This window comes from Oncorhynchus kisutch, unplaced genomic scaffold (assembly GCF_002021735.2).
Source record: "Oncorhynchus kisutch isolate 150728-3 unplaced genomic scaffold, Okis_V2 Okis03b-Okis08b_hom, whole genome shotgun sequence".
Lineage (NCBI taxonomy): Eukaryota > Metazoa > Chordata > Actinopteri > Salmoniformes > Salmonidae > Oncorhynchus > Oncorhynchus kisutch.
This window is the reverse complement of record NW_022261980.1, coordinates 3,679,540-3,691,541: the sequence shown is the minus strand read 5'-3', so window position 1 is coordinate 3,691,541 and position 12,002 is coordinate 3,679,540. Positions and strand designations below refer to the sequence as shown.

The following is a 12,002-nucleotide window of genomic DNA, read 5'->3' as shown; positions in this document are numbered from 1 at the left end:
CAACATGGGTCAGCATCCCTGTGGAACACTTTCAACATCTTGTAGAGTCAACATGGGTCAGCATCCCTGTGGAACACTTTCAACATCTTGTAGAGTCCATGCTCCGATGAACTGAGGCTGTACATTAAAGAGGACACAGGGGAGGTGTTCCTAATGTTTGGTATACTCAGTGTATACTGTAGCTAGCTACCTCATTCTTCTCCCATAGTGTTAGCTCTGGCTTCTCCAGCTCTAGTTTCTGGGAGCGGTCCACCACAAAGTAGATTATATAAATGCTGCCAGCCAGAGAGAGAAGGACCAGGATGTTGGCTAGGATACGCAGACTGATCAGGACTGCTCTGGAAGACAGAGAGAGAAACAGTAGTTCAATAAATCAAATGTATTTACAGTGCCTTCAGAAAGTATTCATATCTCTTGATTTATTCCACATTTGGTTGTGTTACAGCCTGAATTCAAAATGGATTCAATAAAAACATTCTCTCACCCATCTACACACAATACTCCATAATGACAAAGTGAAAACATGTTTTTAGAAATACAGAAGTATCTCATTTACATAAGAATTCACACCCCTGAGTCAATATTTTGTAGAAACAGTGTCTCAAAGAGCTTTCCACACCTGGATTGTACAACATTTGCCCAATGTTGTTTATCATTGCTAGACTGTTACACCTGCTCCCGCTCCCCCTCTCTGGCGCTCGAGGGCGCCAGGCTGTCCTTCATTACACACACCTGTCACCATCATTACATACATCAGCGCTCATTGGACTCACCTGGACTCCTTCACGTTGTTGATTGTCCCCTCTATATCTGTCTGTTCCTCAGTATTGTCCCCACTATATCTGTCTGTTCCTCAGTATTGTCCCCTCTATATCTGTCTGTTCCTCAGTATTGTCCCCACTATATCTGTCTGTTCCTCAGTATTGTCCCCTCTATATCTGTCTGTTCCTCAGTATTGTCCCCCTGTGTCAGCATTATTGCCATAATATCATTTTGTTCCCCCCGTCCAGATGCTGTTATTGTTTTGTTTGATGTCCATTTTCCATTAAATGTTCACTCCCTGTACTTGCTTCTTATCTCCAGCATCGGTCCTTACATAGACAACTATTTTCAGGTCTTGCCATAGATTTTCAAGTAGATTTAAGTCAAAACTGTAACTCAGACACTCAGGAACATTCACAGTCTTCTTGGTAAGCAACTACAGTGTATGTTGGAAAGCATCTGAAGCAGTTTTTCCTGTAGGATTTTGCCTGTGCTTTGCCTGTGCTTAGCTCCATTTCTTTTTGACCCTGTAAAATTTCACAGTCCTTAACGATTAAAAGCATATATATAACCAGGCAACAACACGTCTTCCACGCTGATCTTTAACACTAGGGCCCCTCAGGGGTGTGTACTTAGACCCCTCCTGTATTCCCTTGTTCACCCACGACTGCGTGGCCAAACACAACTCCAACACCATCATTAAGTTAGCTGACGACACAACAGTGGTAGGCCTGATCATCGACAACGATGAGACAGCCTATAAGGAGGAGGTCAGAGAACTGGCAGTATGGTGCCAGGACAACAACCTCTCCCTCAATGTGAGCAAGACCAATGAGCTGATCGTGGACTATAGGAAAAGGCGGGCCTAACAGGCCCCCATTAACATTGACGGGGCTGTAGTGGAGAGGGTCGAGAGTTTTAAGTTCCTTAGTGTCCACATCACCAACAAACTATCGTGGTCCAAACATACCAAGACCGTCGTGAAGAGGGTAAGACAAAACCTTTTCCCCCTCAGGAGACTGAAAATATTTGGCATGGGTCCCCAGATCCTCAAAAGGTTCTACAGCTGCACTATCGAGTGCATCCTGATCGGTTGCATCACCGCCTGGTATTGCAACTGCTCGGCAGCGGACCGTAAGGCATTACACCGGGGCCAAGCTTCCTGCCACCCAGGACCTATATAATAGGCGGTGTCAGAGGAAACCCATAAAATTGTCAGAGACTCCAGTCACCCAAGTTATACGTTTTCTCGGCTACCGCACAGCAAGCGTTACCTGAGCGCCTAGTCTAGAACCAAAAGGCTCCTCAACAGCTTCTACCCCCAAGTCATTAGACTACTGAACTTTGCATAAAAATTGCCACTGGACAATTTACATTGACCCCCCCCCCCCTCTTTTGTACACTGCTGCTACTTGCTGTTTGTTTGTTACCGATGCATAGTCACTTCGCCCCCAACTACACGTACAGATTACCTCAACTAGCCTGTACCTCCGCACACTGACTTGGTACCGGTGCCCCCTGTATATACCCCTGCACACTGACTTGGTACCGGTGCCCCCTGTATATAGCCTCGTTATTGTTATTCTTATCGTGTTACTTTCTGTTCTTACTTTTTGTTTTAGCCTACTTGGTAAATATTTTCTTCTTCTTGACCTGCACTGTTGGTTAAGGGCTTGTAAGCCTTTTACGGTAAAGTCCACACTTGTATTCGGAGGCCCAAACCAATCGAGAATCTGTGGAAAGAACTGAAAACTGCTGTTCACAAATGCTCTCCATCCAACCTCACTGAGCTCGAGCTGTTTTGCAAGGAGGAATGGGAAAACATTTCAGTCTCTCGATGTGCAAAACTGATAGAGACATACCCCAAGCGACTTACAGCTGTAATCGCAGCAAAAGGTGGCGCTACAAAGTATTAACTTAAGGGGGCTGAATAATTTTGCACGCCCAATCTTTCAGTTTTTGATTTGTTAAAAAAGTTTGAAATATCCAATAAATGTCGTTCCACTTCATGATTGTGTCCCACTTGTTGTTGATTCTTCACAAAAAAATACAGTTTTATATCTTTATGTTTGAAGCCTGAAATGTGGCAAAAGGTCGCAAAGTTCAAGGGGGCCGAATACTTTCGCAAGGCACTGTATGTTTTCTATTTCTTTGTTGGCCGGTTATGGTTCTCAATCGGAGGCAGCTGTCTATTGTTGTCTCTGATTGAGGATCATACTTAGGCAGCCTTTTTCCACCTGTAGTTTGTAGGATCTTGTTCTTGGTACTGTGCTGTTTAGCACTACTCGACGGTACGTTTTGTTTTTGTATTTGTGGTTTTTTTCAGTGTTCATTTAATGAATTAAAATGTACGCCTACCACGCTACACCTTGGTCCGATCCTTCAATCGACGAACATAACAGGGATATTCAATGTCTGCTTTTTCTTTTTTACCCATCTTCTTTGTAAGGCATTGGAAAACTTCCCTGGTCTTTGTGGTTGAATCTGTGTTTGTAATTCACTGCTTGACTGAGGGACCTTACAGATAATAGTATGTGTGGGGTACAGAGATAAGGTCGTCATTCAAAAAATCTTGTTAAACACTATTATCGCACAAAGAGTGAGTCCATAGAACTTATTATGTGACTTGTTTACTATGTTTACTCCTGAACTTATTTAGGCTTGTTAAGAACTTATTTAGGCTTGTTAAGAACTTATTTAGGCTTGTTAAGAACTTATTTATGCTTGTTAAGATCTTATTTAGGCTTGTTAAGATCTTATTTAGGCTTGTTAAGATCTTATTTAGGCTTGTTAAGATCTTATTTAGGCTTGTTAAGATCTTATTTAGGCTTGTTAAGATCTTATTTAGGCTTGTTAAGAACTTATTTAGGCTTGTTAAGATCTTATTTAGGCTTGTTAAGATCTTATTTAGGCTTGTTAAGATCTTATTTAGGCTTGTTAAGATCTTATTTAGGCTTGTTAAGAACTTATTTAGGCTTGTTAAGATCTTATTTAGGCTTGTTAAGATCTTATTTAGGCTTGTTAAGATCTTATTTAGGCTTGTTAAGATCTTATTTAGGCTTGTTAAGAACTTATTTAGGCTTGTTAAGATTGGGGTTGTTAAGAAGGGGTTGAATACTTATTGACTTAAGACATTTCCACTTTTGATTTTTTATTCACTTGTGGGGTATTGTGTGTTGGCCAGTGGCAAAAGAACCTCAATTGAGTCCATTTTAAAATCAGGCTATAACAGAAAAAAGTCAAGTGGTGACACTGTGTGGTGACACCCTTTTACTGTTGTCACAAAGTGCTCTACAGTAAACCTGCTTAGACCCAGGACCAACCAATATCTGAAGCACAGTGGCAAGGAAACAACTCTTTAGAAGGAAGAAACCTAAAGAGGAACCAGATTCAGTAGGGAGGTCCTTCTTCCCCTGGCTGCCTGTATCGTACACTCTCAGTGTTCTCTGGCTGTCCCCATAGGATAACCCTTTTTGGTTCCAGGTGAAAACACCTTTTGTTTCCAGGTGGAACCCTTTTGAGTTCCATGTAAATCCCTCTGTGGAAAGGGTTCCACATGGATCACAAAAGGGTTCTACCTGAAACCAAAATTAGTGTACATTGGACATTCCACAGCCTTCATCAGATCACCAGACCACCTAAACCACACAAAAGTGGCAACATGTTAACGTTACTATAATTCAAATCTCCCCAAACAAATCAGTAGAACTTTAGGTTGAAATCTCCCATTGAAACTACAATTTAGATACAGTACAGTGCATGCATCCACCTAGCATTAGCCCCAGTTAGAATAGACATTAACTCAAATGGACTGAAAGAAGTGGCAACATAGTGTGGTTGAGAGGGCTGCGGGCGGTGTGAACGAACGTTCCCTGAGGTATTAATCCCTCTTTAATGTCTACTCAGGTCTGATGATGCTCTGGCAGGGGTGATTTAGAGCCAGTCATCTCTGACAGTAAAAGGCTGTTAGGATGAGTTACGCCACCAGGAAGTGTCGGCCTGTGTGTGGGGTAGCAATGGACTGGGAGCGAGACAGTAAATCAGTCCTTTCTGAGACCAGTGGAGAACGCAGGTAGAAGAGGCTCAAAAGCAACCAGGGGAAAGCAAAACATAGACTTTTATACAGTGTTTCCCCTATATGCAAAATGATGGCTGCCACTGGAAAAAAATGTAGATGTGTAGATGTACGCGCCAGGAAGACCCCCCCCCCCCCTTCTTGCAGGAAGACACCAGAAAGAACCCCCGCCCCCCACTAGACCACATTCACACACCCCTCCCCTCATTTGTACATCCATGACTCCAGTAGGCTAGACCCCTAAATCAAAGAGCATCATCAATGAATGTGGTACAGTCCTGGATTCTACCAATCAGAATAACACAAGATGGGCCTCCCGAGTGGCACAGTGGTCTAAGGCATGTTATCACAGTACTAGCTGTGACACTAGAGATTGTGGGTTAGAGTCCAGGCTCTGTTGCAGCCGGCCGCGACCGGGAGAGACACAATTGTTCCAGTGTCGTCCGGGTTAGGGGAGGGTTTGGCCGGCAGGGATGTCCTTGTCCCATTGCATGCTGACACGGTCGCAAGGTGTACGTGTTTTCTCCAACACATTGGTGCGGCTGGCTTCCAGGTTAAGTGGGCATTGAGTCAAGAAGCAGTTGGTTGGGTTGTGTTTCGGAGGACGCACGGCTCTCGAACTTCGCCTCTCCGAGTCCGTAAGGGAGTTGCAGCGATGACAAAGGACTGTATCTACCAATTGGAAACCACAAAATTGGGGATAAAAAATGAATGACACAAGATACTGCAAAGGATAAAGCCACTGACACATAAAAGCCAAGGGTCCATTAACGGGTCCAGGGTGTCAGCAACTCTCAGGAAAACAATATCAATGTGTGATGCTAACTTAGCCACCTCTCCAAGGACAAGAGAATAAACATACTTACAGACTAGTATCCTTCTTTTTCTCCTGCTCCTCAACAATGGCCTCCTAGAGAAAGGAGCAAGGAATTAGCATTGATTAATGTCATCCATCTTGTGTAACTACATATTTGCTGCAATCTTGTCCATCTATCTGTAGAAAAATACAATGTAAATCTCAATGAGACAAAACTTTGAAAAATAAAGGTTAAATAAGGATAAAGAAAGAAAAAAACGATGTATTGTATCAAGCATATAAGGATTTCATCTGAGCTTATTGAAACAGAGGAATCTACTTTTACATTTTGCTGACTGTACAGGGAAACTCAACAAGCAGGTTAAAGGTCTCTCTTGTTTAGACGTAGAATCCAAATTATAGATCAGCCCTCAGGAAAATCAGCAGTAATTCATTGGTACATTGACTTCTACTCTACAGAGTGCTGTGTGTGAATTAAAGAAGTTGGGATCGTTGGAAATCAAATCCGAGGAGTGGAGTGGTGTAGTGTTTCTCAATGGCTCAGTGCAGATGAAGGAGAGGAGACTAGGAAAGGAAGTTAGGATGATTGAGCGTGCATCACAAATGTGTTACATGGCTTCCTCTTTCCATCTCCTCCATTTGTGATGATTTGAAACCACAGGATAAGTGAAAGCAGGAGATGAGTAGAGGAGGGCCATTTAGACTATTGAGGGTAACATTTTCGTAGTGCAAAAATAATTGTGCAAAGTGCAAAAATGACTATACAACAAATTTGATTCTGGCAGCGTGATAACACTTTAAACTTTACTTCAACAATGTACATCATAAAGAGGCAACTATTGATGTATTTCTCAGTTTACATGTAACACCGTAGAATTATTTTCAAATGAAATCACTGCAAGATGAGGTTTACAGAAACGTGGCCCTGAGTCTTGCACCGTGTGTCTCTCTCACCCTGATGTTGTTGACGATAGCGGCTCCCTTGCTCTCTGCAGCCTCAGGGTTCCCTATGAGGTAGTCCCAGGCACAGAACACTCTCCAGCAGAAGGTGAAGTTCTCATCAGAGGCACTCGCTAGGCTCAGACGGGAGTTCTTAGCCATCCTGAGGGAAAATGTTAATAAATAACACAAAATGGCATCGATTAGCGACAGGTCATTGTGTTCCGAATAAGAGGTTAAACTGGCGATGGAACAGGATTCAAACACCTTTATAGGTAATACAGAAACAGTTGAAATATAATCACTACAGTAGTGGTTACAATGTGATAGCCACGGTACCAAAACAGAGGAGAGGTTTGACCATATAATCACTACAGTGGAGGTTACAATGTGATAGCCACGGTACCAAAACAGAGGAGAGGTTTGACCATATAATCACTACAGTAGTGGTTACAATGTGATAGCCACGGTACCAAAACAGAGGAGAGGTTTGACCATATAATCACTACAGTAGTGGTTACAATGTGATAGCCACGGTACCAAAACAGAGGAGAGGTTTGACCATATAATCACTACAGTAGTGGTTACAATGTGATAGCCACGGTACCAAAACAGAGGAGAGGTTTGACCATATAATCACTACAGTAGTGGTTACAATGTGATAGCCACGGTACCAAAACAGAGGAGAGGTTTGACCATATAATCACTACAGTAGTGGTTACAATGTGATAGCCACGGTACCAAAACAGAGGAGAGGTTTGACCTCGTACTTCAATGCTCTTAGTTGTTGCAAAAATGTACTGACTATGCTTTTTACTTTGTGTATCTACATCATATCACTGAGTCCACCTTAAAAAATATAATATTTGACATTAGTAGTAGCTAGTAGCTAGCCACATCAATGGTCACCTTTGGTAATACATTCGTATCAATATCATTGCACATAAATTAGCTTTATTAAAGAGACTCCTGTGATTACTTTCTTAACAGAATGATGAAACTGTAGGCAAAAACAGCCATCCCAACCAGAAAATAGGCCAGGGGGAGGCGATAGCCGGCACTGCCGAGCTTCCTCACCGGGCCATAGTACCCATAGAACAACACTGAGTACTGGAGGTAGCCCTGTGGATGAAAACATCACAAAGACAAGAATTGTGAATAAACTGGGAACCAAAACAAGTTGTGGCTTGGGTCTTTAAAACACGGTGCAGGGTGAAACTTAAAGCATGCAACAAACAAATCCAAAACACTGTTGGGGCACTATTGAGACACTTTCAAGACACTATTGAAACACTATTGAGACACTTTCAAGACACTATTGAAACACTATTGAGACACTTTCAAGACACTATTGAAACACTATTGAGACACTTTTGAGATGGTATTGAGGCGCTATTGAGACGGTATTGAGGCGCTATTGAGACACTATTGAACCACTTTAAAAACACTATTGAAACACTATTGAGACACTTTTGAGATGGTATTGAGGCGCTATTGAGACACTATTGAACCACTTTAAAAACACTATTGAAACACTATTGAGGCGCTATTGAGGTGCTATTGAGACACTTTTAACACATTACTGATGGACTACTGAGGGACTGTTGAGACACTACTGAGGCACTACAAATCTCCTGATCCAAATCACACAGTGTAAGGATTATTATGTGGTTATTATGTGGTATTATGTGGTATTATGTGTTATTATGTGGTTATTATGTGTTATGATGTGGTTATTATGTGTTATTATGTGTTATTATGCGGTTATTATGTGTTATTGTGTGATTATTATGTGGTTATTATGTCTTATTATGTGGTTGTTGTGTGGTTATTATGTGTTATTATGTGGTAATATGTGGTATTATGGGTTATTACGAGGCTATTATGTGTTATTATGTGTTATTATGTGGTTATTGTGTGGTTATTATGTGGTTATTGTGTGTTATTATGTGTTATTACGGTGTTATTATGAGGTTATTATGCGGTTATTGTGTGTTAGTATGTGTTATTATGTGGTTATTATGTGTTACTATGTGGTTTTTACGTGTTATTTTGTGTTATTATGTGGTTATTATGTGGTTATTATGTGATTATTGTGTTATTATGTGGTTTTATGTGTTATTTTGTGGTTATTATGTGGTTATTATGTGTTATTATGTGGTTACTGTTGCTCCTCGGGGGCCTCCGTACTTAATGTTATGCTGAGAAGAAGGCTGGCAACATAAACATCACTCACAGTACAAGAAGTGGTTGAAATATAGTTTAGATGAATCGAACTACACAACAAAATGGATGTAATTGAACAGTGATATTGAGGGAACATTAAGAGATTAAACTGCCTTGCCCCAAGAGACCAGATGGTGTCCAGATCTTGGGCTGAGGCCAGGTGCTCCTTGGGAATGGTCTTACTCCGGGTTGTTCCGAACGGCTCTCCGGCCAGGAGCTGAGGGGAGAAATCAGATGGATTATTATGCCAGTACAATCAATGATATGGGGGGAGGAGTGGGGCAAATGGATTAGAAAGGGACAATGTTACCATTGAATTTGCACACACACACACACACACAGAACTACAGGTCACACACACAGTTTAACTACCCACTCCATGCCTCAAAAACAATAATATTTTCCCTAGATATTTTATTTTCTCTTTTCTTCCGATCATAATCTACAATGATCTCCAAACAACCATAACATTGATCAAGTAGCAACAGTAAGTTCTGATAAATAACAGGTGGATAATGGAGTAAGACACAACGCTTAAAGGTTTGAATATTGACTGAATTATAGTACATAAATCATTCTATAATTAGGTCCAGCTTCACCACGACTTAACCATGACGTCACCATGACTTAACCATGATTTCACCATGTCTTCACCATGACTTCAATATGACTTCATCACGATTTCACCATGACTTCACCGTGACGTCACCGTGACATCACCCCGACTTCACCATGACATCACCACAACTTAACCATGACTTCACCATGACTTAACCATGATGGCACCACAACTTCACCATGACATCTCCACAACTTAACCATGACCTCACCATGATTTAACCATGATGTCACCATGACTTCACCATGACTTCAATATGACTTCACTACGACTTAACCATGATGTCACCACGACTTCACGATGACTTCATCACGATTTCACCATGACGTCACAATGACTTCAGCATGTCTTCACCATGACGGTAAAATGTTTTATTGTCAGATACAAGCTAAAAGGGACTTAGTCTACAACCAGCGATTGGATTAAATCCCTACCAAAGTCTTATCTCTGAAAACTTCAGTCTACAAAAGAAAAATCCAATCTGTGAGGTTGGGGTGAATGAAGGAGGGAAAAGGTTGGTTGGAGAATGGATGGAAGGAAGGAGGGATGAAATGGAGGAGATTGGGAGTGAGTGATGTGCCAGCTGATGTCTGGGGAAATTGCCTGTGTCTGCATGTCAGCCGGATAAATAAATCAGCCCTGCTTTTCCCGACATACCCAGACCAATAACAATGCCCTCTATGCATTATTTGTGACGTCTGGCACCAAAAGTGCAGATTTTTATTGTCATACTTTGCAAGCACATACCGGAATTGACAATATCTCTTAGGTCCTCTCTTGTATCCTCTGCATACAATTCACCATTGTAACATTCAGCTACATTCTACATTTGAAGCAGTCAAATCGTGTTAAATAAAGTTGAAATCCTCTATCGCTGTTTTTAAGTTTTGTTTTTATGGAGAATTCAGTTTACTTCCTTTCCCTAATAACTTAATTATTTAGTCATGATAGACACATCTATGATACACACATCCATGGTACACACATCCATGGTACACACATCTATGGTACAAACAGCCCCTGTTCTTCTATTGTTTGACACACACACACACACACACACTAGAGGTCGACCGATTATGATTTTTCAACGCTGATACCGATACCGATTATTGGAGGACCAAAAAAGCAGATACCGATTAATCGGCCTTTTTAAAAATGTATTTATTTATTTGTAATAATGACAATTACAACAATACTGAATGAACACTTTTATTTTAACTTAATATAATACATCAATAAAATCAATTTAGCCTCAAATAAATAATGAAACATGTTCAATTTGGTTTAAATAATGCAAAAAGAAGAAAGTAAAAGTGCAATATGTGCCATGTAAAAAAGCTAACGTTTAAGTACCTTGCTCAGAACATGAGAACATATGAAAGCTGGTGGTTCCTTTTAACATGAGTCTTCAATATTCCAAGGTAAGACGTTTTAGGACTATTTCTCTCTATACGATTTGTATTTCATATACCTTTGACTATTGGATGTTCTTATAGGCACTTTAATATTGCCATAGCTTCTGTCCCTCTCATCGCTCCTACCTGGGCTCGAACCAGGAACACATTGACAACAGCAACCCTCGAAGCAGCATTACCCATCGCTCCACAAAAGCCGCGGAACATGCAGGGCAAGGGGAACAACTACTCCCAAGACCGAGTGATGTTTGAAACGCTATTAGCGCACACCCCGCTAACTAGCTAGCCATTTCACATCGGTTACACCAGCCTAATATCGTGAGTTTATAGGCTTGAAGTCATAAACAGCGCAATGCTTGAAGCACAGCGAAGAGCTGCTGGCAAAACGCACGAAAGTGCTGTTTGAATGAATGCTTACGAGCCTGCTGCTGCCTACCACCGCTCAGTCAGACTGCTCTATCAAATATCAAATCATAGACTTAATTATAACATAATAACACACAGAAATGGTAGGTCATTAATATGGTCAAATCCGGAAACTATCATTTATAAAATAAACGTTTATTCTTTCAGTGAAATACGGAACAGTTCCGTATTTTATCTAACGGGTGGCATCCATAATTCTAAATATTCCTGTTACATTGCACAACCTTCAAAGTTAGGTCATAATTTCGTAAAATTCGGGCAAATTAGTTCGCAACGAGCCAGGCGGCCCAAACTGTTGCATATACCCTGACTCTGCGTGCAAGAACACAAGAGAAGTGACACAATATCCCTAGTTTAATATTGCCTGCTAACATTAATTTATTTTAACTAAATATGCAGGTTTAAAAATATATACTTCTGTGTATTGATCTCAAGAAAGGCATTGATGTTTATGGTTAGGTACATTCGTGCAATGATTATGATTTTTTCGCAAATGCGCTTTTGTTAAATCATCCCCCGTTTGGCGAAGATGGCTGTCTTCATTAGGAAGAAATAGTCTTCACAGTTCGCAACGAGCCAGGCAAACGAAACTGCTGCACATACCCTGACTCTGTTGCACAGAACGCAAGAGAAGTGACACAATTTCCCCAGTTAAAATAAATTCATGTTAGCAGGCAATATTAACTAAATATGCAGGTTTAAAAATATATACTTGGGTATTGA

General features: G+C 41.0%; 1 protein-coding gene across 1 annotated transcript in view; it reads right to left on the bottom strand.

Annotated features, from left to right (window-relative positions):
* The window catches only part of tmc3 (transmembrane channel like 3), a 75,269-nt gene that overhangs the window by 35,828 nt on the left and 27,439 nt on the right, over positions 1-12,002 (bottom strand). Inside the window, exons 6-10 of the mRNA XM_031812397.1 lie at positions 8,938-9,036; positions 7,573-7,715; positions 6,609-6,756; positions 5,704-5,747; positions 191-338 (exon numbers count right to left, since the gene is read on the bottom strand). Coding sequence (XP_031668257.1) covers positions 191-338; positions 5,704-5,747; positions 6,609-6,756; positions 7,573-7,715; positions 8,938-9,036 — 582 coding nt within the window. The remainder of the gene's footprint in view (positions 1-190; positions 339-5,703; positions 5,748-6,608; positions 6,757-7,572; positions 7,716-8,937; positions 9,037-12,002) is intronic.